Source organism: Saccostrea cucullata, unplaced genomic scaffold, assembly GCF_032062105.1.
Source record: "Saccostrea cucullata isolate Sc308-1 unplaced genomic scaffold, CSIRO_AGI_Scuc_v1 ctg783, whole genome shotgun sequence".
NCBI classification, from domain to species: Eukaryota; Metazoa; Mollusca; class Bivalvia; order Ostreida; family Ostreidae; genus Saccostrea; species Saccostrea cuccullata.
Window position 1 is genome coordinate 196,993 of NW_026932035.1, and position 27,152 is coordinate 224,144.

Sequence of the window (27,152 nt, forward strand, 5' to 3'; positions counted from 1 at the left end):
AAACTATCAGAATGATTTGTAAGAATTGTTTAAAACATTTTATTCAACAGAATGTTAACTTTTATTACTGCCACTTCTTTTATCCTCATCTATTTCGATAGAATATTTAGAGGGCGTAGGATACAGGGGTGATTTAGTATGAAACCCATTTAGTATCATCTTTTTGATTTTTAGTTCGGTATGATTTGCATATCTTTAAATAACATGGTGACTATAACTCTCATTTTACTATCATATTTTTTGGCAAATACTATATGTATTTACAAGAGTTAACAGTCAACACTAGGGCATGATAATTCACCATGGTAAGGATCTAAATCAGTTTATATGCGATAAAAATAAAACTAATCATGATTTTAAGCTCTTTTCTCTTTGATTAAATGATCTGTACCCCAGGCCACTTAAAAAAAAAATGTTTAGTTGCCCTCTCCTGACCGACTCACTAAAAATATACTCAAAACTTTTTTTTTCTTACATTTAGGACACAATATATTTTTTTCTCTTTAACTCCTCTTATCCCTTCATCAAATATGTATAGATGGCCCCACTTTGACACACTTTTGAATCCTCTTTTATTTTGTATTCTCATTTCAGATGTCCTTTAACATTCATATTTACCTGGATTATTTGCCAAGATGACACAACATCTCCAAGAAATTATTTCCCAGTTTGTGACTGGTCTAAAAAATAAGAATGAAGATGTCCGGAATAAGTCTGCTATGGATCTGTACCGCTTTGTGGTCACAGAACTACGGGAAATGCCATCTGAGTACCACACGACCTTCATGGACAAGTTCAACCATTTCATTTTTGAGATGGTATCTAGCTCTGACATGAATGAACGTAAAGGCGGGATACTAGCTATAGGTACATCTAACCTACATACATGCTTAGCAATATTAGATTTAATCAACATTAAAGAAAAGCATATATCATTGAGGATTTTTTTTATTGAATGAATTTTCTGCCAACAAAAGCAATTATTGCACATGTATTGAAACTTAGACTCATTTGAAGTAGAGATAAAAAGTAACATAAGTAATGAATAAAGGATTAGTGAGAACATCTTTTAAAGAAAACAAATCAAGATTTGACAAACATGTGTTTGAGGTACTCTATATAGTTACCACCCATAAATATTCATTGCATGCTAGTTAGTTTTTTAAAGATTGATAATGCCTTTGAAATAATAACTTTTTGGAAATTCACTTCCGGTGCCAAGTTACAGACCTTTTCCTGAATTTAAAATGGATCACAAGAAACCAATTTTATAGGGGATACCTGAAAACACTGTATTGAAAGCCCTAGCTTCAACCCTATAAAAGCCCTAGCACTATCTTTTCAAAAGTTATGACCAAGGTTAACATTTAGTAAAATTTTGTAGAATTTTGCCAAAAGGTCAAATATGTTAGTACTCAAAAAAGGTCTTGTCACAGAGAAATTTTTTCAGTGTTACAATTTAGCATGCAGAAAATGTCTCATCTTTGAGTAATGCAATGTTTTCATCCTTTTTTAGTTAGTCTGACAGGAGTTGATGTTGGAAACAGGTCTACAAGAATAAGTCGATTTTCAAATTATCTGCGGAACCTTCTGCCATCTAATGATGTATCCGTCATGGAGATGGCAGCTCGAGCTGTGGGGTGGCTGGCTTTTTCTTCAGGCTCATACGCTGCAGAATATGTGGAGCATGAAGTGAAACGTGCACTGCTTTTTCTTTTTAAAATGCTTTGAAATAATAAGATCACAAGAAACCAATTTTATAGGGGATACCTGAAAACACTGTAGGCTTCATATGCTGCAGTTAACACTGGAATGGTTAACAGGTGATCGACAGGAAAGCAAAAGACTAGCTGCAGTACGTACATTATTTACTTTTACATGCAAAGTCTGTGGACGAACTTTTTTTTGTATAGTGGGCTACATGAATTGATTTCCTAGCACTATTTTTGAGCATTTGACTATGTTTTAAACACATAATAAGATTCTCAGAAAATTTCTCATTGAAAGCTTTAAAACTGATATGATTTTTAGTTTTCTGTGAGTGAATTTAAAACTAGGTTAATTTGCATGTAAAGAAGATTTATAAGAATATTTGGTCCCTATCATTATAATGAGACTTTTAGTCCCTTATATACTAGTATACATAAAGAAAAAACCCAAAGAAACTGATGGAATAATAGAAAATATGCTTTAAAAATATTGCCTGAGCTTATATAAAATAATAAAGTGGCTTTTAAAAAATGAAAAATAAAGCAAATCATTTAAATTGTGTTTGAGCTAAGGTCACACATATAAAAAAATAATTCTTGAATTATAAAGACTATAACTTAATTTGCATCAATGAGTTTCTTGTTTTATTTGCTTCCATAATACATGTAAATTCAGTTCATGCAGAGAGATTTGATTTAAAGCTTCCTTACAATTCCTAGGTTCTGGTTCTGAAGGAGCTTGCAGTAAACACACCCACTTTCTTCTTCCAACAAGTGCAGCAATTCTTTGATTGCATTTTCAATGCTGTACGAGACCCAAAGGTGAGACTAGGCTTGGTTAGATTTTCTAATGGTAAAGACAAATTGAAGTAAAATTATGTTACGTTACATATTGTTATACTCTATAATCTAATCTGTCTTGCATTTAAAGCCAAACATTCGAGAAGGAGCTGTAGCAGCTTTGAGGGCAGCCCTGGCGGTGACCTCACAACGAGAGAGCAAGGCCACTCAGAAGGCACAGTGGTACAAGGTAGGGGGCAGTCTTTATGTCACGTGATTCTATACATAATATGACAGAATGCAGACCATAATAGAAGCTTTACATTGTACACATGGACATTCACTGTTCCAGCAATGTTATGACGAGGCCGTGAAACTATATGATGAGACCCAAGGCCGAGAGAAGAAGCTATCTCGAGACGACTGGGCTCATGGCTCATTGCTCATCATGAATGAAATATTGAGATGTAGCAACATTGAGGGAGAGGTATGGAGAGCAGTTTTAGCAGAATTCAAATGAAAATTTTTAGACCAGCATTTTCTGATATCTATGTTTTTTATCCATCTGTTTTCTGTTAACTGAAAATCATTTTCATCTTTTACGAATAAATTTGTTCAGCATCCTTCCTTCCCATTTTTTGTTTTGTTTTCCAAAGTAATGATGGGTCCTATATACACTCTCTTATTTACATCCTTGATATTAAAGGGGAGATCTGAGATATTAGGAAACCCCAATACCCTTACATGTAGCTAAGTAATTAAAGGGTCATCTGAAAAAAATGTTAAGCAAAAAAGATTCATAACATGTGCAACAGTAATAGAAATTGAACAGGAAAGGGGAAAGGGGAGATAATGGTTTTCTGAACTAAGAGATGTTATTTTACAGAGGTTAAGAATGGAGATGGAGGATATAACTAACCAGCAATATCAACATGAAAGAACTCTTAAGGTACCGTAATGTACAAATAGTGAGGAAGTCGATGACATATTGTTACACAAATGTATGTTTTAATGCTAGAAACTAACAGGAAAAAATAATGGAGTGGCCTTTTATAAAGATAAATAGCATCATAAATGAGGCATACAAAATTAAACTGATGATCTGATTTAGACATTGTAATATTTGTTATACAGGAGATGTCTAAGACCCACAAGTCTCCTTCCAGTTCTTTGGCTCTTCAGCCCTCGAGTTCCCTCGCTCTGCAGCAGTTCCAACATAAAGCTTTCCCCATCAACAACTTCATGTCTGGGAATCGGCAAAACCAGCAGAAGATTAGTTTTGAAAGCCGTACGGCCAAACAGTTAGTCGAGAGCCACTTTGACAAGGTATGGCTTAGAGGAAGTAGATTATCTTAAAGAAAGACTGTCAAGATTATCTTAGATCTCCGGTGTAACTTTGGGTTGATTTTTGAAGGTGTGTGCCTTATTACTGCGACACCGAAACAGTAAGAGTGTTCACATTCAGTTGATCCTACAAGTCATCTTTCCACGACTAGCTGCCTTCAAGCCTCAAGAATTCTCCAAACTGTAAGTCTTCATTAAGTACATGTATATTTATCACTGCAATACCGTAACACTGAGATTTAGATTTGTCTGTAGTAACCCATATGGAGGGTTCTACCTACATTGCATTTCTTTTTGAGCTGTTATATTGTGATATCTTTCTAAATATTTAATTTTGTCACTTCCAGAATGATAAATAAAAATTAAGATAACATACAAAAGGCTAAAAAGAGATATATTTTTTTTGGAAAGCAATTGTGGCCAAAATTGGTTTTTGTAATGTTGGGTCAGTGTAGTTATGAAGTTTAACAAGCGGATCCTTTTGTAGTTCCTGGTACTAGTGTACCCCACAAAAAGTTTTCAGACAAAATGATTTTATTCTTCATTTAAAAATAATATTACTTGTTTACTACTTATGAAATATTTTATGAACAATTTAACATATTTTCTTTCTGATATGTAATTATAATAATATTCTGTTGTTGTTATTTTTTTACAGGTACTTAGATGAAACAATAAGCTTCCTGCTGGGCTCTCTGAAGACAACCCGTGACAAAACGTCCACCTTCCAGGCCATCGGACTCCTAGCCATCTCGGTCCAGGACAACATTGTACGATATCTCCCAGGGATCCTGGATGTTATCAGAACTTCCCTGCCACCGAAAGATTTACCAGCCAAGTAATATAACTCTGTCATGTCTGTCTGTTTTTTATCCTTTATTCCTCAGTAAACAAATCAAGTTTTATATCCATGTATCAGTACTCAAGTTTCCTTTGTCACTATTATTAATGCTCTTCTTGTGATAACTTGTGTATTTTTATTCCATTTAAAAATATATTTATCATCAAATTGAGATGATATTGTTGTTTTGTTTAATCATAATGAAAACAGATCCATGTAAATATTTTTCTAAGGAAACAGAAGAATGTTACAGTGGACCCCGCTGTGTTTACGTGTATCAGTATGTTAGCCAGGGCAGTTGGTCCAGCAATGATAAAGGATGTCCGAGATTTGTTAGACTCCATGTTTGCTACTGGTTTAAGGTAGAATTATACCAAAAAATCATTTTATTTTGCCTTGTACTAGAATCTTAACATACTATTTGTCACTTAAATGCTGGTGACCAGTGATCCTTTTGATGGCAAGTAACAAAATTTTGACAGCAATATGCTGGATAAAACTACATGTATATTAGGCTGTTATAGTAGTTCTGACTTTTAATTCCAGTCCTGCCCTGACTGCAGCCCTGCGTGACCTGGCCATACAAATACCTCAACTGAAGAAAGAGATCCAGGAAGGACTCCTGAAGAATCTATCACTGATTTTGATGGGCAGACAACTCAGGCACCCAGGGGCACCTAAAAGTCCGGTCATGCCCCTCCCTTTGTCAGGTAGTATTCTTCTAAGCATTTGTAAAACTTACTATGGATTGAAAGTTTGAGTATATAATTCAACATATAAACATTTAAGTTAATATTCACATATTTTAAAAAGTTTTTCTGATGGGTTTTTTTTTCAGTGTCTCTTACAAACTTAGCAGACATTCAAGATGCCACAAGCATAACACTAGCTTTGAAAACCTTAGGAAGTTTTGATTTTGAAGGTGACTTTTAACTTTTTTATGTACACAACATATTTTATGATTCCAAATGATTCAAATATTTTTGAATTGTCATTTTACCGGTAGTTGACACATAAACAAACTAGTTTTATAATGTATCTTTCAGTCCATATCTTAAGTTTTTCTCATGTGTACTTTCTTCTGTTTGTGTAAGGTCACTCTCTGACCCAGTTTGTCCAGCACTGTGCTGAGCAGTACCTATCCAGTGACCACAAAGAGATCCGCATGGAGGCTGTTCGTACCTGTGCCAGACTGCTAACACCACTCCTCCAAGTATGTACAGTTATTGATAGGAATTAAAGCTGTCTTGTGAGAGGTTTTTGTGTGTAACTTTTGGAAAGATTTGTACCACAAGGTCCATGGTGTAAATTTCTGGGGCAAGAATACATGATAGATGAAAATCTGTATTTGATTGTTGAAATACTCTATTTACAGAAAGGTCTCATTTATGTAATTTTGGACTTTATTTCAGTTACTGGCAAACAGCCAGGGACAGATCAGCATTGCAGCCATGAACACTGTGGCAGAAGTGTTACACAAACTCCTGGTAGTGGGCATTACAGACACAGGTCAGTAAAAAAAGGGGGGTATTACTGAGCGATCAGTAGGGGTAAATGGAGGGTAAAATTATAATAAATGTAACACCATTAAATATCTTTGAAAATGTTTCTTTTTAAGTAAACATTTGGCTATCACCAATATTTAAATTTTCTTTTTTGAGTTCCAGTCATTATTTCATTTGTTCAAGTTTAAAGAAAATCTGTATCAACTTTGGCATTGCAGATTCAGACATAAGGTATTGTGTTCTGGTGTCCATGGATGATCGATTTGATCCACATCTTGCCCAAGCAGAAAATTTATCAGCCTTGTTTGTAGCCTTGAATGATGAAGTATTTGAAATCCGGGAACTGGCTATTTGTATCATAGGTCGCCTTAGTAGTAAAAACCCAGCCTATGTGATGCCTTCTCTGAGAAAAACTCTCATTCAGGTATTCAGAGACATTTATAATTGTTAAAGATTTCTTATCGAACAAAACTTGTACATTTACATGTGTTTATTTTATTTTTACTCTGATTTCTAATGTACCATTTAAATATAAACTTCTGTAAAAAAAAAAATTAATAAAATTTAAAAAAATTATACATTATCTCAAAATTCTTTTTAAGAATGTTAATAGACTGTTCTCTTAGAAGATTTAAAGTACATGAACATGTAGGGATAGTACAGGTAAATTGTGCTACATGTAAATAATGTAATGATCATTTACATTTTAATGATAACAGATCAGGACTGAATTAGAGTACAGTGGAGTGGGAAGAAATAAAGAACAAGCTGCTAAGATGCTTGGACACCTGGTGGCCAATGCGGCTCGCCTGGTGAGGCCTTACATGGAGCCCATACTGAATGCCCTGATCCCGAAACTGAAGGAGCCTGATCCCAATCCCAATGTCACCATCAGTGTACTGGTAGCCATAGGGGAACAGGCACAGGTAAAGGAAACAGATTCTCAAAAAGGTAGCAATAATGCAGTTAACTGAGTGTATGTTATATGTAGGCCTGAGTATCGCAAGCTACCTAACGATATGATACATATCACAATGTAGTCATGCGAGACAACATGTGTCATGATACAGCTGTCAACAATTAAATTAACTGATCTAATCACATATTCTTGCTTGCTAACCTCCGAATTTATAGAAAATATAAAAAAAAATATTTTTAGACCCCTAACCAGTTATTTTTATGGTGAACATAAACTTAGCATTGTATTTTTTTCATTGCTACCTTGTTTTCAATCATTTTGAAGCTTTAACATTTCTTAGTGTTATATTTTAAGATAAGACAATGCAAATTAACTTTTACTGTATCATGATACATACATGGCGATACAATATGCATATCGTGAGACCTTGCGATCAATACGATTGATGCATTGCCCTGTTGTTACACTTCTAGTTTTTTGCTCCCCACTCACATTACAGATTCTTCTTTGTTTTTCTCTCTCAAGAAAATGCTTCAATCATAAGAATTTTGGTTATATGTGTGAAGTTTCTTCACTTATTTCATATATTGTTATTTTTTTTTTCATTTAAAAATTCAGGTCAGTGGAACAGAGATGAGAAAGTGGATGGATGAGTTGCTTCCCTTGATATTAGAAATGCTGCAGGACTCCTCATCCTTGCAGAAAAGAGAGGTAGAACTATATAAAATTACTATAAAGATATACAAAACTAAATGTAACAGTTGTTTTAAATGGCATGAATTCGAAAGCAAAATATAGTTATAATTTGAAGACATAACATGTAAAATAAAGTTGTTTGAAAAGGAGGGAAAATGTTAGTTATAAATTATGGTTGTCAATAGGTTGCCCTTTGGACCCTGGGACAGCTGGTGGAGAGTACGGGGTACGTGATTGAGCCTTACAAGCGCTATCCTTCTCTGTTAGAGGTCCTCCTTAACTTCCTGAAAACGGAGCAAGCTACAGGAATCAGAAGGGAGGTAAGTCTGTATCCATTTAGAAAACATTGAGAATCCATTTGGATAAACTGGCAGTAAAGAAAAAAATCTTCATTATCACCACTTTATAATGTAGAGTGCATGTACATGAGAGCAAACATTAATTTGATTTACTATTGACAGATTTGGTTGACTTATCATGTTACCCATATCCTTAATTAAGTCCACATTTATTTTGTAGGTGATTCGTGTGTTGGGTTTGCTGGGAGCCCTGGACCCACACAAACATAAGATGAACCAGGGAGTGATACAGAGAACAGAACCTAATGCTGTCAGTATGTCTGATGTCAAATCCTCCTCTGATAGTGCACAGCCAGGTGAGATGTCAATATCATGTCGGATATAAATGCTTTTACATAATGTTTTACAGTGTAGATACTGCTCAATAACTGCCATTTATCTTCTGGGACAGCCAGATACATGTAAATTGTAGCCTTTCAGAATTTTCCAGGAAATGTAGTAATAAGTCCAAATTTCATTAAAATTGGGGTCTATTTACTGTACTCAGAGTTGAAGATTGATTTGCAGCCCTTTAAGTACATAATAAGTGGTCCTCTCTTACAGCAAGCTTATTTGACATTCCTGTAGTATTTATTTAGGGGAACATTTTACAGTCTAATTCAATAAGTATTGTAAACAATTTTTATCTTCAGAGAACACAAGTGAGATGTTGGCCAACATGACCGCCTCCACCACTCTAGAAGAGATCTATCCAGCCATCGCCATAGCAACACTAATGCGAATTATCCGAGATCCCTCCCTGTCCCAGCACCACACGATGGTGGTCCAGGCCATCACCTTCATCTTTAAGAGTCTGGGGATTAAGTGTGTCCCCTACATACAGCAGGTCATTCCAGCCTACCTGTCGGTCATCCGATCCGCTGACCAGACATTTAGAGAGGTCAAGCACATGTCTTATACCTCTATTGATACATGTATACAGTCAAATTAATGAGTAGTCTGTCCTTGGGGTAAACATCAAGTTTGTTTTACATTCTGATAAAAAACAGCTATTTTTACAAACTTGCTTAATTTCTTAGTGTTTCTCATCTTCCATATTGTCAAAATTATGTTCAGGAAGATATTTTCTGTAGATTTCCTATGTTCTATATGCATTTAGTTTTTTTCTGTTTTATTTCATAGTTTCTGTTCCAACAACTAGGAGTCATCATTGCCATTGTCAAACAGCACATAAGGAATTACCTGGACGATATTTTTGCAATAATAAAGGTACTGCTTGTTAACTCAATGGTTCTGTTGAGTGTTGGTATTAAAACATGTAATAAGAGGAAGTTTGATAAATTTATTTGGCCTAATAGTTAAGAAATGTTGTTTGTTTGATATTCATTCTAGTAAGTATGTCATTTGTAGGAATACTGGGGTCCAAACAGCACCATGCAGAATACAATTATTAACCTGGTGGAGCAAATTGTGACAGCCCTGGGGACAGAGTTCAGGATCTACCTGCCACAAATCATCCCCCAGATTCTGAAAGTCTTCATGCAGGACTCCAGTGAGAACAGGGCAGTGACTGGCAAGGTCAGTGTAGGCACAGTGTCCACTGTCAGATAATGGGCCAGTCTTCTGGCATGCTTTCATCCAGTTCTTTTAAGCAACATTTTCAGTGAAAGCATAGATTATTTTTCTGTATCTACTGGAAAATTGGTTAGAAAGTGCAGAAAGAGGTACTCTAAATGAGGAAATGTACTATGCAGTCATGGTTTCTGTTTTGCTGATCTCTAACTAGTTTTGGGGTTATTTTTACAGTTGCTGAATGCCCTGCAGTTGTTTGGAGCCAATCTTGATGACTATCTCCATCTCCTTCTCCCTCCTGTGGTTAAATTATTTGACAGCCCTGATGTGCCTCTGTCTGTTAAAAGGTTAGTGGGATCACTTCCATAAATGGCATTTTCCCAAAGCTTTTCATTTCTTTTCAATGATGTACATTATCATCAAAATAAATGTTTTTAGAGGTTAAGAGATTTCAAATTATATGTATTTTAGTATAAAATAAATTACATGTACATGTGTATTTTAGTATAAATTTTGAAGAAAAAAAAATGTTTCCTTTTCCTTGTGGATAAAATCATTATTTTCTTTTAAGAACTGCCCTAGAGACCGTGGACAAACTTACGTACACCCTTGATCTGACGGACTTTGCGTCACGTATCATCCACCCGCTAGTAAGGACACTGGATTCTGTACCGGAGCTACAGGCCTCTGCCATGGATACGCTGTGTGCCATGGTGATGCAGCTGGGGCCTAAGTTCAACATCTTTATTCCAATGGTCCAGAGAGTCATACAGAAACACAAGATTGCTCATCAGAGATACTTCATACTGATGGCCAGAATTCTCAAGGTCAGGCAGAGAAGTCATTTAATGAAATGGTAAGGGAAAGAATTGGTGATTAAATTGTTAGTTAAGTTTAAATTTGTTTTTTATAGGCTTCCACAATTGCTGAAGAAGAGGATGATCCAGTTCTACTGAAGCACAAGAAGAATCGTGGGAAGACGTCAGAATCTAATGATACTCTGGCAGACACTGCTGTTATTAAGAAGCTGCATGTCAGTTTTACTAACCTTCAAAAGGTAAACTACAATGTCCACTGAACCTTTGATTCTTACAGAGAATGATTCTTAAATTCTTATTGAAAAAATCAATTCAAAGTTCCATCAAGCTACTAATACACTGTACATGGTAGATAACACTTTTTCATAGTATGGAAAAGATAAAATTTAGTTTTTAGCTTTAATATGGAATGCTGAGGGGATTGACTAGAGTTCATTTTAGTTAAGATGCCTTGAAATAATAGAATTTTTTTCCTGTGACAGGCTTTGGAGGCTGGGAGAAAGGAATCTAAGGAGGACTGGATGGAATGGTTGAGGAGACTCAGTATAGAACTACTGAAGGAGTCTCCCTCCCCCGCACTGCGATCCTGCTGGGCCCTGGCTCAGACTTATAACTCACTGGCAAAGTAAGTCAAAAATACAACATACACTGGCATAGTAAGTCAAAAATACAACATACACTGGCAAAGTAAGTCAAAAATACAACATACACTGGCAAAGTAAGTCAAAAATACAACATACACTGGCAAAGTAAGTCAAAAATACAACATACACTGGCAAAGTAAGGCTTTACAAAAGCAGGAACTGAACATAAATAACTATTGAACCTTTAAATTGGTCAATAATTAAATCCTTTGAACATGTACAGGAACATATTTATGTATTTGACCTATTCTACAGTGTATATTCAATGCTTCAATGTACATGTACATGTATATACTGTAAGAGACTGAATCAATCTTTTTCAGGGACTTATTCAATGCTGCCTTTGTGTCGTGTTGGACAGAGTTAACAGAAGCACAACAAGATGAACTCATTCTCAGTCTGGAACAAGCTCTAACCTCTCAGGAGATTCCTGAGATTACTCAGACTCTTCTAAATCTAGCCGAATTCATGGAACACTGTGATAAAGTAAGCACTATATTTACATGGAAATCCATTAACAGGGGTGTAAATAACAATTTCTGCTGAGGAAGTTATCATAACTTATTTGGATTCAAGATTCTTGTATAATGAATTAATTTCACACCCAACTTTTCAGGGCCCCTTGCCTCTAGACACCTCACTGCTGGGATCCCGGGCCATGAAGTGTCGAGCATATGCTAAGGCTCTACATTACAAGGAAGAAGAGTTCCATAGAGGGCCCACTACAGCTACTCTGGAATCTTTGATCAGGTAGATAAAAACACGAATCTCAGTATCTAAGTTTTATTATAATGATAGCAATACAGAGATTTTGTTTGAAAACATTTCCTGTACTTCATTGTCTTCCATTCTGAATTGTGGCATTTTGGTGTTTCAGCATTAACAACAAGTTACAGCAGCCTGAGTCAGCATCTGGTGTTTTACAGTATGCACAGAATCACAGGACTGATGTGGTAGGACTCTTATCTCATCCAATAGCTTATTTGTCTTAAATCATAAGAGAATTTCATAAATGATACATTAAAAGACATCAACAACAGATTCAATACAGCTTTTAAACATGTACAATCAATTTTCCTGAAAATGTGAAACTTGTTTTTTTGAATGAGGGGACTACAAATGAGGAATTTTCATTTAGAAAGACGTAAACAGCCTTATTTTACTTTGTTTTTTTTTTTATTTGCAGAAAGTACAGGAGAGCTGGTATGAGAAGCTCCATGAATGGAACAAGGCTTTGGAGGCTTATGAGAAGAAACAGGAGGAGAAACCAGACGACTTTAACCTTACAATGGGCAGGATGAGGTGTCTGGAGGCCCTGGCAGAGTGGTAGGTTAACAGTGCTGGATATATAGCCAGGCATCATCACAGGGTTAAAAATATACCATAGGCCATTCCAAGTTTTTTCTCTGTTTAGCATCCACCCATCTTTCAAAAACCTACCTACCTATTCGCAAAAAACACACAAGCCAAAACATAAAACACAGGCTTAAAAGTAATAAAAATGATGCCCTTCAAATGATTTGATCTAACTAAACTGCTTTAATAGAAGAAATATCTATTCTTAAGCAAAAACAAGGGATTAAATGCTTAAAATACGCCCAATATAACTTACTGTAAAGTATTATTTGGAGAAATTGACAAAATTCAAAAATTTCGACTAAATTAATCAATTTCATGACTCCTGATGTTGTGTGTTTCTCCATGTTTATTTGGAAAATTGAGAATAGACTACGATAGATTTATATAGGTGTTGGAATGGCCATCAAACTGGTTATTTACATGACATTGTACTTAAATTAAATTCAATTAATTTGTAATTATCACGCTTTACTTTTTTCAAATCGGCTTATTCAATAATTTGTGTTTGTTCAAAAGCTGTTTACAATATGCCAACTGTTTTATCCAGGGGCCAGCTCCACCAGATAGCGTGTGAGAAGTGGGGCACCAGCAGTGACGAGAACAGAACAAACATGGCTAGAATGGCTGCCCACATGCATTCTCATGCATGTTAGTTCATGTAGTTTACATTAACTATTTTGGTTTTAAAAAATCATCAAATAAATAAGAACTGGTAACTGGTATTAGTTGGCATTCATCATAGATAAAAATGGAGTAGAAACAAGTTTTATTTTTGTCCATTAGTTATTCGCTGATTGTATTGTAAGTCAGTGGGACAGTTTACACATGTTCACTCATCGTAATAGCATATAGGAAAGTCATTTAACGTTTAGAGACTATTAATAGCTGCACTTGTGATAATTAATTAGTTATAAAATTTAACAATTTTATTATAACTTAGTCTGGTTGTGATTTGAAATAAAGACATAACGCTGATTATTTGTTCGTTTACATGTAGCTATGGTTGTGATTTGTAGTCAGTGGACAGTTTATATTATTTGTTCTTTATGCATTAGACCGGTTGTGATTTGTAGAGTCAGTGACAGTACAACTGATTATTTGTTCTTTATGCATTAACTTTGTGATTTGAGAAATGGGACAAGTTTACAAAAATTTGTTCTTTATCCTGGACAGTTTACTGATTGTGTGTTTTTTCATTATATGGTTGTGATTTGTAAGTCAGTGGGACAGTTTTCTGAAAAAACTTGGAATGGCCATCAAACTGTTATTTACATGACATTGTACTTAAATTAAATTTCTATTATTTGTGAATGTTTGTTGTACATGTACTATGATTTTTTCTTGCCTATTCAGTTGAGTTGTATTTTTGTACTAAACTGCTAGTGTACACTGTATGACTGTTTTATCCATGCCATCCACCAGATGTGTGCAAAGTGGGGCACCAGCAGTCTGATTATTTGTTCTTTAGAACAAACATGGCTAGAATGGCTGCCTCAGCTGCCTGGGGTCTCGGTCTGTATTAATACTTACATTAACTATTTTGTCAATTAGATTATGAGATGAAATAAGCATGGTAACTGGTATTATTGGCATTCATCATAGATAAAAATGGAGTAGAAATGGAGTTTTTTTCTGATTTTTTGTTGATTATGCATTAGACTGATTGTGATTTGTAAGTCAGTGGGACAGTTTACTGATTATTTGTTCTTTATGCCTGAGTCTGGTTGTGATTTGTAAGTCAGTGGGACAGTTTTCTGATTATTTGTTCTTTATGCCTGAGACAGTGGGACAGTTTACTGATTATTTGTTCTTTATGCCTGAGTCTGGTTGTGATGTGTAGGTCAGTGGGACAGTTTACTGATTATTTGTTCTTTATGCCTGAGTCTGGTTGTGATGTGTAGGTCAGTGGGACAGTTTACTGATTATTTGTTCTTTATGCATTAGACCGGTTGTGATTTGTAGGTCAGTGAGACAGTTTACTGATTATTTGTTCTTTATGCATTAGACCGGTTGTGATTTGTAGGTCAGTGGGACAGTTTTCTGATTATTTGTTGTTTATGCATTAGACCGGTTGTGATTTATAGGTCAGTGGGACAGTTTACTGATTATTTGTTCTTTATGCCTGAGTCTGGTTGTGATTTGTAAGTCAGTGGGACAGTTTACTGATTATTTGTTCTTTATGCCTGAGTCTGGTTGTGATTTGTAAGTCAGTGGGACAGTTTACTGATTATTTGTTCTTTATGCATTAGACCGGTTGTGATTTGTAGGTCAGTGGGACAGTATACTGATTATTTGTTGTTTATGCATTAGACCAGTTGTGATTTGTAGGTCAGTGGGACAGTTTACTGATTATTTGTTGTTTATGCATTAGACCGGTTGTGATTTGTAAGTCAGTGGGACAGTTTACTGATTATTTGTTCTTTATGCCTGAGTCTGGTTGTGATTTATAAGTCAGTGGGACAGTATACTGATTATTTGTTCTTTATGCATTAGACCGGTTGTGATTTGTAGGTCAGTGGGACAGTATACTGAATATTTGTTGTTTATGCATTAGACCGGTTGTGAATTGTAGGTCAGTGGGACAGTTTACTGATTATTTGTTCTTTATGCATTAGACTGGTTGTGATTTGTAGGTCAGTGGGACAGTTTACTGATTATTTGTTCTTTATGCCTGGACAGTTTACTGATTATTTGTTCTTTATGCATTAGACTGGTTGTGATTTGTAAGTCAGTGGGACAGTTTTCTGATTATTTGTTCTTTATGCCTGAGACTGTGGGACAGTTTACTGATTATTTGTTCTTTATGCATTAGACTGGTTGTGATGTGTAGGTCAGTGGGACAGTTTACTGATTATTTGTTCTTTATGCCTAAGTCTGGTTGTGATTTGTAAGTCAGTGGGACAGTTTTCTGATTATTTGTTCTTTATGCATTAGACTGGTTGTGATTTGCAAGTCAGTGGGACAGTTTTCTGATTATTTGTTCTTTATGCCTGAGACTGTGGGACAGTTTACTGATTATTGGTTCTTTATGCATTAGACTGGTTGTGATTTGTAGGTCAGTGGGACAGTTTACTGATTGTTCGTTCGTTATGGTTGTGATTTGTAGGTCAGTGGGACAGTTTACTGATTATTTGTTCTTTATGCATTAGACCGGTTGTGATTTGGAGGTCAGTGAGACAGTTTACTGATTATTTGTTCTTTATGCATTAGACTGGTTGTGATTTGTAGGTCAGTGGGACAGTTTTCTGATTATTTGTTCTTTGTGCATTAGACAGTTTGTAAATTGGTTGTGATTTGTAGGTCAGTGGGACAGCATGGAGGAGTATATGTGTCTGATTCCAAGGAACAGTTACAATGGGGCATTTTATCGAGCTGTATTTGCTCTCCACACAGAAAACTACCAGCTTGCTCAACAGGTACAGTAGAGATATTGTAGAAATTTTTTTTTATCAATCATCACTTCTTGCAAATCTAATCACAGTGGGTTAAGTGGTTTTTTTTTACTTTTAGTGTATTGACAAGGCTCGAGACATTCTTGATACAGAGCTAACAGCTATGGCTGGAGAAAGTTACAACAGGGCTTATGGTGTAAGTAACTCTCAGTACAGCTGTACTTTCTGAATAACTGGACTAATGGTGTAAGTACCTTCTAGTACATTGGTACTCTGTAAGTAACTGGGCTGAAAAGAAAAAAAAATAACAGGGCTGGACATTTTGTCATTTGCAGGCCATGGTGAATGTTCAGATGTTATCTGAGCTAGAGGAAGTGATGCAGTTTAAACTGGTCCCTGAGCGTCAGGAGGCCATTAAACAGATGTGGTGGGACCGTCTCCAGGGTTGTCAGCGAGTGGTGGAAGATTGGCAGAAAATCATCCAGGTCCGGTCCCTGGTGGTGTCCCCACTGGAAGACATGAAAACATGGCTGAAGTATGCCAGCTTGTGTAGAAAAAGTGGAAGACTGGTAAGTGTGAAGAAGGAAAAAACAAACCTGGTGAAATAAAATGTTTACAAGTACAAAGTTAATTAATATCTACATGTGTGTTTGAAAGCTATTGTGTATGTACTTGTTTTCAGAAGAAAATAATGCTTGTAAAACAGATATCCTGGAAGAATAACCATCTCAAACATTCAAACCATAGATATTTTATGTTATCTTTCCTTGTTTGTTAAAACACTTGTGAAAGAAAAATGACATGAGTATGAATTACATTTAACCTCTTTTTGAGTGTTACAAATTCTCCATGTAGGCATTATCACACAAGACATTGGTAATGCTGCTTGGTATGGATCCAGCTAAAAATACAGACAAGCCAATTCCTACCACCAATCCACAAGTCACATTTGCTTTCCTCAAACACATGTGGAAGAACAACCAAAAGGTATGTCCAGGTCATAATCTAAGATATCCACTCAATTACATTTTATCAATCAACATTACAATAAAATATAAAGTGTGAGTAATCCTGCTATAACTCCAATATGAAGCATACCATTGTGATGATTATTTATTCACTGAAGAAAATTTTACACTGTGTCATTTTTTAAAATAATTTTTTCCAGGACTCTGCTTATAGTAAGTTACAACACTTTGTTCAGCACTCACTTCAAACTAGAGCTCTCCAGCTCATAACTCCTGAGGACACTCAGCAGAGAACTCAGCTCAACAAGTTGTTAGCCAGGTATATTAAAATCCAGTATTGTGAAACCACTTATTTTTTCGGGGGAGGGGGGCAGTAATTTAGACATGCAAAAAGCTATGAATCCATGTACTCCACAAAAAGTTGACAAAATGTTTACATATCAAACACTAAAGTATCATGTTTGCCTACCATTGCTTCTTTAACCACAAATTCAAAACCTGTGATCCAACATTGGAAGATGTTGGAAAAACTCTGCAAAAATTAATCTTGCATTAAAATATAAATCATAAGCTAAGCAGAAGACAATGAAAATGATAAACTAATAGGCATTTTCATGATAATTTAGCATATTCATATATCATTAGTACATATTTTTAACTGTGTGGAGGTTGTTTAATACGTTTTAACTAGTCAGAAATATCTGACGTTTTTCAGGCTAAACAATTTTGATATTTTACATAATATTTTTCTGGCACATAAATTAAAATCCTCCCAGATTAAGCTACAAGACAAAAGTTGTAGAGAATCTAAAAAATCTCTGAAAAATTAAAATTCATGTAACATGATATAAACTTATTTGGACACAAAACTAATGCCATATTAATCGGTGAATTTTGAATATTTACAGGACAATTGTCCGACATATTTTTGACCAGTTTCGGGAACTCTGGACATGCAAAAAAAACATGTACTCAAAAATGCCAAGTTATTTTACCTGTTACCTACATGTATATATTAGAGGCTCTCAAACAAGCTCTTTCTTGCTAGGTGTTACCTGAAGCTGCCCCGGAGATTGCCCAATCATAGTTTTGTTTAAGGAGCCCCCTTTTAAATTCGCCCAAACGAAAGGGGCGAAAATAAAACGGGGGCAATTTCCCTGTATACAGTAATACGGAGTTAGAGAATCTGGCTGAAAAATTAAAATTCATGTAAATGATATAAACTTAGGAAACTAATGCCATATTAATCTGTCCTCGAGAAAAAAAACTTCAAAAATGCAAAGTTATTTTACCTGTTACCTACTAGGCTCAGTCTGGCCACGGAATACGACAAGTATTGGTACAAGGTAATGACATTATTGTCAATGACAAAGTGAGAAGACTATGAATATAAAGAGACAAAAATATCAAGCATTTAAGTTAAGCTGGAATGTGAGGAACATTAAGATTTTACAACTGTTTGTATATTATTTTCTAAGACAGCTAGAGCAAAGTTGAAGTCTGAGAAATATATGAATCGTTGTTCATGTTCTGTTATTTAATTAATCTTAACTTCACAGGCTTGGCATGGATGGGCTTTGATCAACTATGAGGCAGTCTTATTCTACAAACAGTCAGAGAAAAGTGGAGCTGTCCCTCAGTCCCCAGGGGATATAGGCCCAGGGCGAGGGGATGCTCCTATCTCAACAAAGAATGACACCAATGTCTCGGTAATGACTTACACATTTGTAATGTGAAACCCATTGTTGAAAACTCTAAGTATATAAATGTCTTTGTTGTAATCATTATATTTATTGCATCCGCAGACCACCTCTAAGATGCACAAGTACTGTGTTTTGGCAGTTCAAGGATTTTTCCGATCCATTTCTCTGTACCAGCATAAAAGTTTGCAGGACACTCTGAGGTAACTAAGAAGTAATGGGAGATCTTGTTATTTTCAAGTAATGTTTGAAGAATTTGAATAAGTATCATTGATGTGGCGTTTTGAAGTGAAGTAGGAAAGCAGTGTATCTGAACTTGTAGGTTGTTGACCCTGATGTTTGACTATGGTCAATGGCCAGAAGTATATGAGGCATTAACTGAAGGAATCAAAACAATACAGGTGGAGAACTGGCTACAGGTGAGGTGTCTGTTGATCAAACTCAGGTATCATTCCTTTATATTTAGCTTTAGATGATGCAGGTGTGAATATTGACTTTGATCATTTGATACTTGTAGGTTATTCCTCAATTGATCGCTAGAATCGATATTCCTCGCCCCCTTGTCAGTCGACTGATAAGTCAACTCCTGATTGACATTGGAAAAGCTCACCCACAGGTATTTTTTTCTCACATCTTACTATCAGAATATGATGAAATGTAGAGAGACCTGTTGTTGTTAGTGGACAAGCCACATTTACCAAAGTTTCCTTCCTTTTTTTCAGGCCTTGATCTACCCTCTAACAGTGGCCTCAAAGTCTAATGTTCCAACACGTCAGACAGCAGCCAACAAAATCCTGAAGAACATGTGTGAGCACAGCAACACATTGGTACAACAGGCAATGCTGGTGAGTTCTCGCATTTAATATTGATTTAGGAATCCAGCATGTAAGTTCTAGCACTAGGAAAACAAAGACTGCAGTCCATCAAATTACTGCTGATGGTGTTGATGGTGCTTCCTATACTGTCAGTTTTTATAATTTATTTCTTTTTTTAATGTTAAAGAATTTGCATAAATTAGATAGAATTAGAAAAAACATTTGTCCAAGAAACACCTGTAATCACTGTCTATTTCACCTTTATACAGGTGAGTGAAGAACTGATTCGGGTGGCCATCCTCTGGCATGAGCTCTGGCACGAGGGTTTGGAGGAAGCCTCCAGGTTGTACTTTGGTGAGAGAGACATCAAGGGCATGTTTGGTACGCTGGAACCATTGCATAACATGGTGGAACGGGGTCCTCAGACTCTCAAAGAAACTTCATTCAATCAGGTATAAATAAAAAGAGTGGTAGAAGTTTGACATTGGTTATTATAATTTAACATTATAAAAATAAATGAATAAACAGTGCTGAATTATTGAGTTTTTTGTTTGATGAAGGGAATATACTGGATATTACTAAGGCAAGAATTATTTGTGAGGTGACTTACTTTTGATCATTGTTAGCTTATGGCTGTGACTTACTTTTGGTCTTTGTAAGGTTTACAGTGGTGACTTTTCTTTTGTTCTCTGCTAGGCTTATGGTCGTGACTTGATGGAGGCCCAGGAGTGGTGTAGGAAGTACCAAAGATCAGAGAATGTTAAGGACCTGACCCAGGCCTGGGACCTCTACTACCACGTGTTCAGGAGGATCTCTAAACAGCTCCCTCAGGTAAGTCTTACCTGATCTCTACTACCACGTGTACAGGAGGATCTCTAAACAGCTCCCTCAGGTAAATCTTACCTGACCTCTACTACCACGTGTTCAGGAGGATCTCTAAACAGCTCCCTCAGGTAAGTCTTACCTGACCTCTACTACCACATGTTCAGGAGGATCTCTAAACAGCTGCCTCAGGTAAATCTTACCTGATCTCTACTACAACATGTTCAGGAGGATCTCTAAACAGCTCCCTCAGGTAAGTCTTACCTGACCTCTACTACCACGTGTTCAGGAGGGTCTCTAAACAGCTCCCTCTGGTAAGTCTTACCTGACCTCTACTACCACGTGTTCAGGAGGATCTCTAAACAGCTCCCTCAGGTAAGTCTTACCTGATCTCTACTACCACGTGTGTCTTAAACAGCTCCCTCTGGTAAGGATCTCTACTACAAACAGCTGCCTCAGGTAAGTCTAAGTCTTACCTGACCTCTACTACCACGTGTTCAGGAGGGTCTCTAAACATCTGGTAAGTCTACCTCTACTACCACGTGTTCAGGAGGATCTCTAAACAGCTCCCTCAGGTAAGTCTTACCTGATCTCTACTACAACATGTTCAGGAGGATCTCTAAACAGCTCCCTCAGGTAAGTCTTACCTGACCTCTACTACCACGTGTTCAGGAGGATCTCTAAACAGCTGCCTCAGGTAAGGCTTACCTGTACAGGTGTCACTGTAGGGGGATTTAAAGTGTTAAATGGTTTTAGAACAAATTAACAAGAGCATTATTCTTTGCTCTTCTGTATATTTTCTCTGTTGGCAATGCTGTTTTTTCATTTGAAACACTTAGATGATGGTTTATATATTTAAATTTTAAGCATTTTCCTTAGATTAACTTATTGAAGAGATTATTTGTTCACATTTTTAAATGCTTTAATTTAATACAACATTTAATGTACATGCATACAGTACTGTAGTGATGGAGCATGTGCACATACAAGGTAAGTTGTTTATAGTAAATTTCATTTTCCAGCTGACTTCCCTGGAGCTGCAGTATGTCTCCCCCAAACTTCTCCGCTGTCAGGATCTAGAATTAGCTGTGCCAGGGAAATATGAACCTAACCAACCAATCGTAAAGATCCGCAGATGTCAAAGTTCACTCCAGGTCATCACCTCAAAACAGAGACCCAGAAAACTCAGCATATTTGGTGAGTCAGCAATGTATTTTATTGTCTATTTGCAGTATATTTGGATAGAATGAGATATTTTATGTAGTATTTTCTCTTTGTCTATACAGGATCCAATGGACTGGAATACATGTTTTTACTGAAGGGTCACGAAGACCTCAGACAAGATGAACGCGTCATGCAGCTCTTTGGTTTGGTTAATTCTCTCCTTGTGGAAAATCCAGAAACCTTCAGGAGAAACCTCACGTAAGTCTTTATCATGCTTTTATGTATTAATAATCATTCAGAACTCAGACTGTTTTTGCTTTTGGTTATATATGAATATATATATGTATAATAATTTTATTTTTTCCTTCAAAAGTAAACTGTGATGAAGAAAATATATGTTTGCTTTTCCTGTAGCATTCAGCGATTTTCTGTTATTCCTCTGTCCACTAACTCTGGTTTGATTGGCTGGGTCCCTCACACAGACACGCTTCATTCACTGATCCGTGATTACAGAGAGAAAAAGAAAATCTTACTGAATATTGAACATAGGCTCATGCTTAGGGTAAGAGCTACATTTACAGTTTTTGAAGTATATTTCATCACAAAATGATTAACAAATAGATGGAAAGATTAAAAATTTTATTTCTTTCTTTTGTAGATGGCACCTGACTATGATCACCTGACCTTGATGCAGAAGGTTGAGGTCTTTGAGCATGCTCTAGAGCACACACAAGGAGATGACCTGGCCAAGATTCTGTGGTACAAGAGTCCCAGCTCAGAGGTATTGATATGCTCCAGTCTAAATTGACATGACAATGGTATAGATATTTGCATACAGTATACCGGTATGAGTTAAATTGTTAATAGTGTTGCCTCTACTAGGCAAAGACACATCTTAATATGTCTGTTTACTTTTGACAGGTGTGGTTTGACAGACGTACAAACTACACACGTTCCCTGGCTGTGATGTCAATGGTTGGTTATGTACTGGGGCTTGGAGACAGGTAAATCTAAGCAATCTGAGATTTTTATTTGGATTATTTGAATATAGAATTACCATTGATGATGTAATAAAAAAAAAACATACATGAGCTGTATTTTAATCCCGCTACCATTCATCATCCTGTAGACATCCTTCCAATCTGATGCTGGACCGTACCAGTGGTAAAGTGATCCACATTGACTTTGGTGACTGTTTTGAGGTTGCCATGGTGAGGGAGAAGTTCCCAGAAAAGATTCCTTTCCGTCTGACCCGCATGTTGATCAATGCTATGGAGGTAGGTTATACTTACTGGCCATGTAAAAATAAATTCAAATAATTTATCTCTAAAAAATTAATTATATTCACTTGAAATAATTTATTTCATTAATAAAAGGTGAATCTTTTTCACAAATATGGACTTTACATAGAAATGTTTTCACATGGAAGTTTACAAGAAAACACTTAAGGTCTATAATTATTTACAAGGTAATGCTGTGTTTTATTAGGTGACTGGTATTGACGGTAACTACAAGATGACCTGTGAGAGTGTGATGGAGGTGTTACGTGAGCACAAGGACAGTCTGATGGCCGTACTGGAAGCCTTTGTGTATGACCCCCTGCTGAACTGGAGACTCATGGACAGTATGTATTAACTTACTGCTAGTTTTGACACATGATTCGGTCAGTATGGTTCATGACTGAATTTGTAAATAAATGTATTTGTCACCCTGTCACAGAGTCATTTATAAAACTGCAAGTTAACATCCTTATACTTATTCTGTGTTTGAAATTTTTATGGGTATATAGGAATCACCTTGTCCGTCTGTCCGTCTGTCTATGCAAACGTGTCCGGTCCATATCTTTCTTACGGAGGGACACTAGAATCTACTACTCCACAAAAGATTGCCCATGACTTAAGGGTGTGTCATCACCTTGACCCAAGGTCATTTGGGGAAGTTCAAGGTCACTGGAAGAAATGCAAACGTGTCTTATGGATAAACTTGGTAGGTTCTCATTTCACACAAAGATTGCCCATGACGCAAGAATGTGTCATGACCTTGACCCAAGGTCATTTGGGGAAGTTCAAGGTCACTGGAAGAAAGTGTTCATAATTCGTGTCCGGTCCATATCTTTCTTATGGATAAACTTGGTACATTTCACACACACAAAGATTGCCAAGGTCATTTGACAAGGTCACTGGAAGAAAAATTTCATTATTCCAGTCCGGTCTACATCTTTTTTATGGTGTGTCATGACCTTGACCCAAGGTCATTTGGGGAAGTTCAAGGTCACTGGAAGAAAGCGTTCATAAACTTGGTAGGTTCTCATTTCACATTTGTGTCCGGTCCATATCTTTCTTATGGATAAACTTGTGTGTATGACCTTGACCCAAGGTCATTTGGGGAAGTTCTACAGGTCACTGGAAGTAAAATTCATGATTTGACCCAAGGGTTTGTCATGTTCTCATTCTACACAAAGACCATGACCCAAGGTCATTTGAAACAAGGTCATTTGGGGAACTTCAAGGTCACTGGAAGAAAAAGTTCATAATTCATGTCCTGTCCATATCTTTTTTATTGATAAACTTGGTAGGTTCTTATTTCATGCAAAGATGGCCCATGAGCCAAGGGTGTGTCATGACCTTGACCCAAGGTCATTTGGGGAACTTCAAGGTCACTGGAAGAAAAATTTCATAATTCATGTGTGATACATATCTTTATTATGGAAAAACTTACTTCTGAAAAACCCAGCGGGGGGTATTTTGTCCCGTTTGGACAGTTCTAGTTTATTTGAATTTCAAACAAGCTGGACATTTTTAAGGTCATGGTTAATAATATTGTTTTATTTTCCTGTTTACATATTACAACACAATATATATTTGATTCTGACGTCCACACATTGACTTTCACTTGTTCTCCTCTCTCTTTCAGCCCACTTTCTCACACAAATACAGCTCACCAAGGGTGAAAGACAAAAACAAATTATAAAAGACTCGCTTTCTCTCTAACTAACTAAAATTACACTCTTGGGAAACAGGGCTACAACGCCTGCGCTGCGCACCTGCAACCTATCACTCACTCATTTACAATTAATTAACAAAAATCGGGCGATTGCTCTGTGACACATGTAATTTTCTGTTTTATTCTTTTAATTCTGAGACATTCATTTCAGCTACAGCCAAGGGTAAGACAAAAACAAAAGACTCGTACTCGGGAGGAAGCCAGGAACAGGCGGACATGTTGGAGAGCGTGGACATGAGTCAGACGGCCCACAAACGCTCAGCCCCGGAGACTGCCAGCTCTGTAGGTGGGGACAACTTCCAGGCAGAGGTCATCAACAAGAAAGCCCTGTCCATCATTAACCGGGTCAGGGACAAACTGACCGGTAAGGACTTCTCCTCGGGAGATGCCATTGATGTCACCACCCAAGTGGATCTCCTTATCAAACAAGCCACCTCCCACGAAAATCTGTGTCAGTGTTACATTGGGTGGTGTCCATTCTGGTAAAGAATCAGAATCCTGTATGATTTAACACCAATGAAGGTCTCTGCCTCAAAGAAAATGTGTTTAATTTGTATAGATGGTGTCAAGGCCATTTAAGGTCTTTGCCATTACTTGCTGGATTTTTACAAGTGATGTCTGTTCTTGCATTAAGCTAAAGATTGTTTGTAATAAAAAGCTATGTATGATGTGATAATTGGGTTTTTTTTTGTGAAATGTCTGTTTTTATCACACTTCTGTTATTTTATACAATTACATGTATGTATAAAATTTAAGCAAAGGCAAATGACAGAAAGATTTATCTAAAGAAAGTTTGATTTGCAGGGATAACAAGAAAGTGTTAAGGGCATTTTATAGACATTATTAGAAATTTATGAATGCATAAAGAAAAATATTCTTGTGTACAAATTACAATGTGATGTTTAAAAGATGCTTTGACTTGTTTTGCATGTTATTATTCACTTCATGAATAACCTGTAAAATTCAGGCGTTATTTGTGTGAAATCAGATTGTATCGAGATTGACCCCTTTTATTTCATATGGGATTGGTTACTAACTAGTCATGCATATTAATGTACATTTTGTGATACCCGACATCCAGCTAAGTGCTTATTTTGTGCTGTATACATGTGTATATACAATGTATATGTTTATTTTTGTTATATTTAACATTGTTACTGAACTTAATAGTGTTACAATCTTATTTTACTGCATTGTAGTGTGACTAGTGTCTCTAGTACATAATCTATACTAGAAGATCTGTGAAGCAAATGATTAAAATTTAGACTACCCTCAGTATGCTTATAGATTATTATTGTACTGTACAGTGTCCTAGGACACAAAACACTTCAATCTGCAATGTTAATCAAGCTAAATGTCAATGATTGATGAGGGCAAGCTTTTCTGATCAACTTCTTATTTTGTTCATGTATGTTACATTATGTATATATATCAAATACTTTGCTGTTAAACCTGTTTTATGTTGCACAAGATTGGATTCTGTAGCAGTATTACTTAACATAGCATTTTTCCTCTTAAAGGGAAGCGGTTATGTGAATTTTAGCATATCTCTTACACAAAATTTATCAAAGATGAATGTTGAATTTATGGATAAATAACATAAACTTTTACTTAAGAAACTGAATTATCTTAATGTATTTAGAAGCCTTTTCCACTTTTGTTTAATAGTTTCAATAGATGTAATACATGTACATTACATGTACATGTATTCCAGCCCATTTTTGAAGTGGTATATTAATGAGATAGAGATATGCCTGGTGTACCTTTGTTTTGTATGATGTTGTTTACTTGAATAAAGATATAAAGCAATACAATGTTTAATTGTCATTTATCCAGATTTCAAGGGAGAGTCCAGTGATGAAACTCATTTGGAGATTTCAGTCCCTCTTGATTCCATGAACTTTATGCCCCCAAATCTTTGTTTACAGGGTAATAAAGTTTTCGCCCTGTCTATCCATATTTCACAGGTGTACTCCTTGTGACAAGAATATCTTTAGTACCAAAATACTTAACTTCTTGAGCTTGCAGTTTGACCCACCATTTGATCTTAGTGTTTGGTCTTTTTTAGAAAAAAAACTTTAGACTTGCACCAAACTTTTGAATGGTTAGAACAAGGGCTTTTATATTCCATAGGTATATTCCTTGTGGCAGGACCTTTCCTTGAGTTTCAATAATGTTGACCATTGACTTTGGTAGGTGACCTACCTACTGAAAAACTTAAATCTTCACCATAACATTGGAACTGTTTAAGCTAAGGTTGTTTTTTTTTTTATTCACAGGTGTTTTCCATCTTGCAAGACTTTCCTTTTGGGTACTATTGCTTTTTACCTCTTTTTATTTTATCTCTAAACCTTTGCAATGAGTCATGGGGCATCAGTACTTCACAATCATATCTTGTATAATTATTGAATAAGGAAATTCATTATTTTGCTACCAATTGAGAGATATACTTTTATTACTGGTAATCTCTTTTTCTTTCAGAAGAAATGTTGTAATTTTTTTTTAAACAGATTGAAATAATTGCTAAACAGTTGCACATATGTAAATGTATCTGCAAGTATCTTGGAAAGAAGAACTGGATATTTATTTGACAATCACCTTTATTAACAACACTTAATAAAAACAAGATCCTTTGAAGCTGTAACAATAAATCAAAAGAGATTCAAGCTTCACAGTAGGTATAAGTAATGTAATGGGAGAATTATTTCCGAGTTGTAAAATATGACATTTATCTAAACTTGCAAATTATTTCATTAATATGTAATTTTCAGATTACATATGTACATGTATATGCAACTTTTG

General features: G+C 36.0%; 1 protein-coding gene across 1 annotated transcript; it reads left to right on the forward strand.

Annotated features, from left to right (window-relative positions):
- Window positions 1–26,164, forward strand: LOC134234326 (serine/threonine-protein kinase mTOR-like). Its single transcript, XM_062716375.1, has 56 exons — window positions 1–18; window positions 595–867; window positions 1,517–1,702; window positions 1,806–1,855; window positions 2,430–2,531; window positions 2,641–2,739; window positions 2,842–2,976; window positions 3,376–3,438; window positions 3,624–3,815; window positions 3,904–4,016; window positions 4,492–4,671; window positions 4,908–5,036; window positions 5,221–5,384; window positions 5,513–5,596; window positions 5,769–5,887; window positions 6,087–6,183; window positions 6,398–6,603; window positions 6,899–7,105; window positions 7,717–7,809; window positions 7,980–8,114; window positions 8,314–8,449; window positions 8,786–9,033; window positions 9,276–9,362; window positions 9,504–9,671; window positions 9,900–10,012; window positions 10,237–10,492; window positions 10,579–10,722; window positions 10,966–11,108; window positions 11,451–11,613; window positions 11,744–11,877; window positions 12,005–12,080; window positions 12,314–12,453; window positions 13,034–13,097; window positions 13,962–13,998; window positions 15,787–15,902; window positions 15,997–16,074; window positions 16,214–16,447; window positions 16,734–16,865; window positions 17,047–17,165; window positions 17,895–17,921; window positions 18,153–18,192; window positions 18,406–18,555; window positions 18,652–18,749; window positions 18,869–18,965; window positions 19,064–19,162; window positions 19,269–19,391; window positions 19,631–19,813; window positions 20,058–20,192; window positions 21,206–21,380; window positions 21,470–21,605; window positions 21,762–21,909; window positions 22,006–22,128; window positions 22,269–22,351; window positions 22,477–22,624; window positions 22,836–22,971; window positions 24,502–26,164. Exons 2-56 carry the CDS (start codon window positions 636–638, stop codon window positions 24,834–24,836), a joined length of 7,410 nt encoding a protein of 2,469 aa, XP_062572359.1. The 5' UTR covers window positions 1–18; window positions 595–635; the 3' UTR covers window positions 24,837–26,164.
- Window positions 26,165–27,152: the final 988 nt, after the last annotated feature.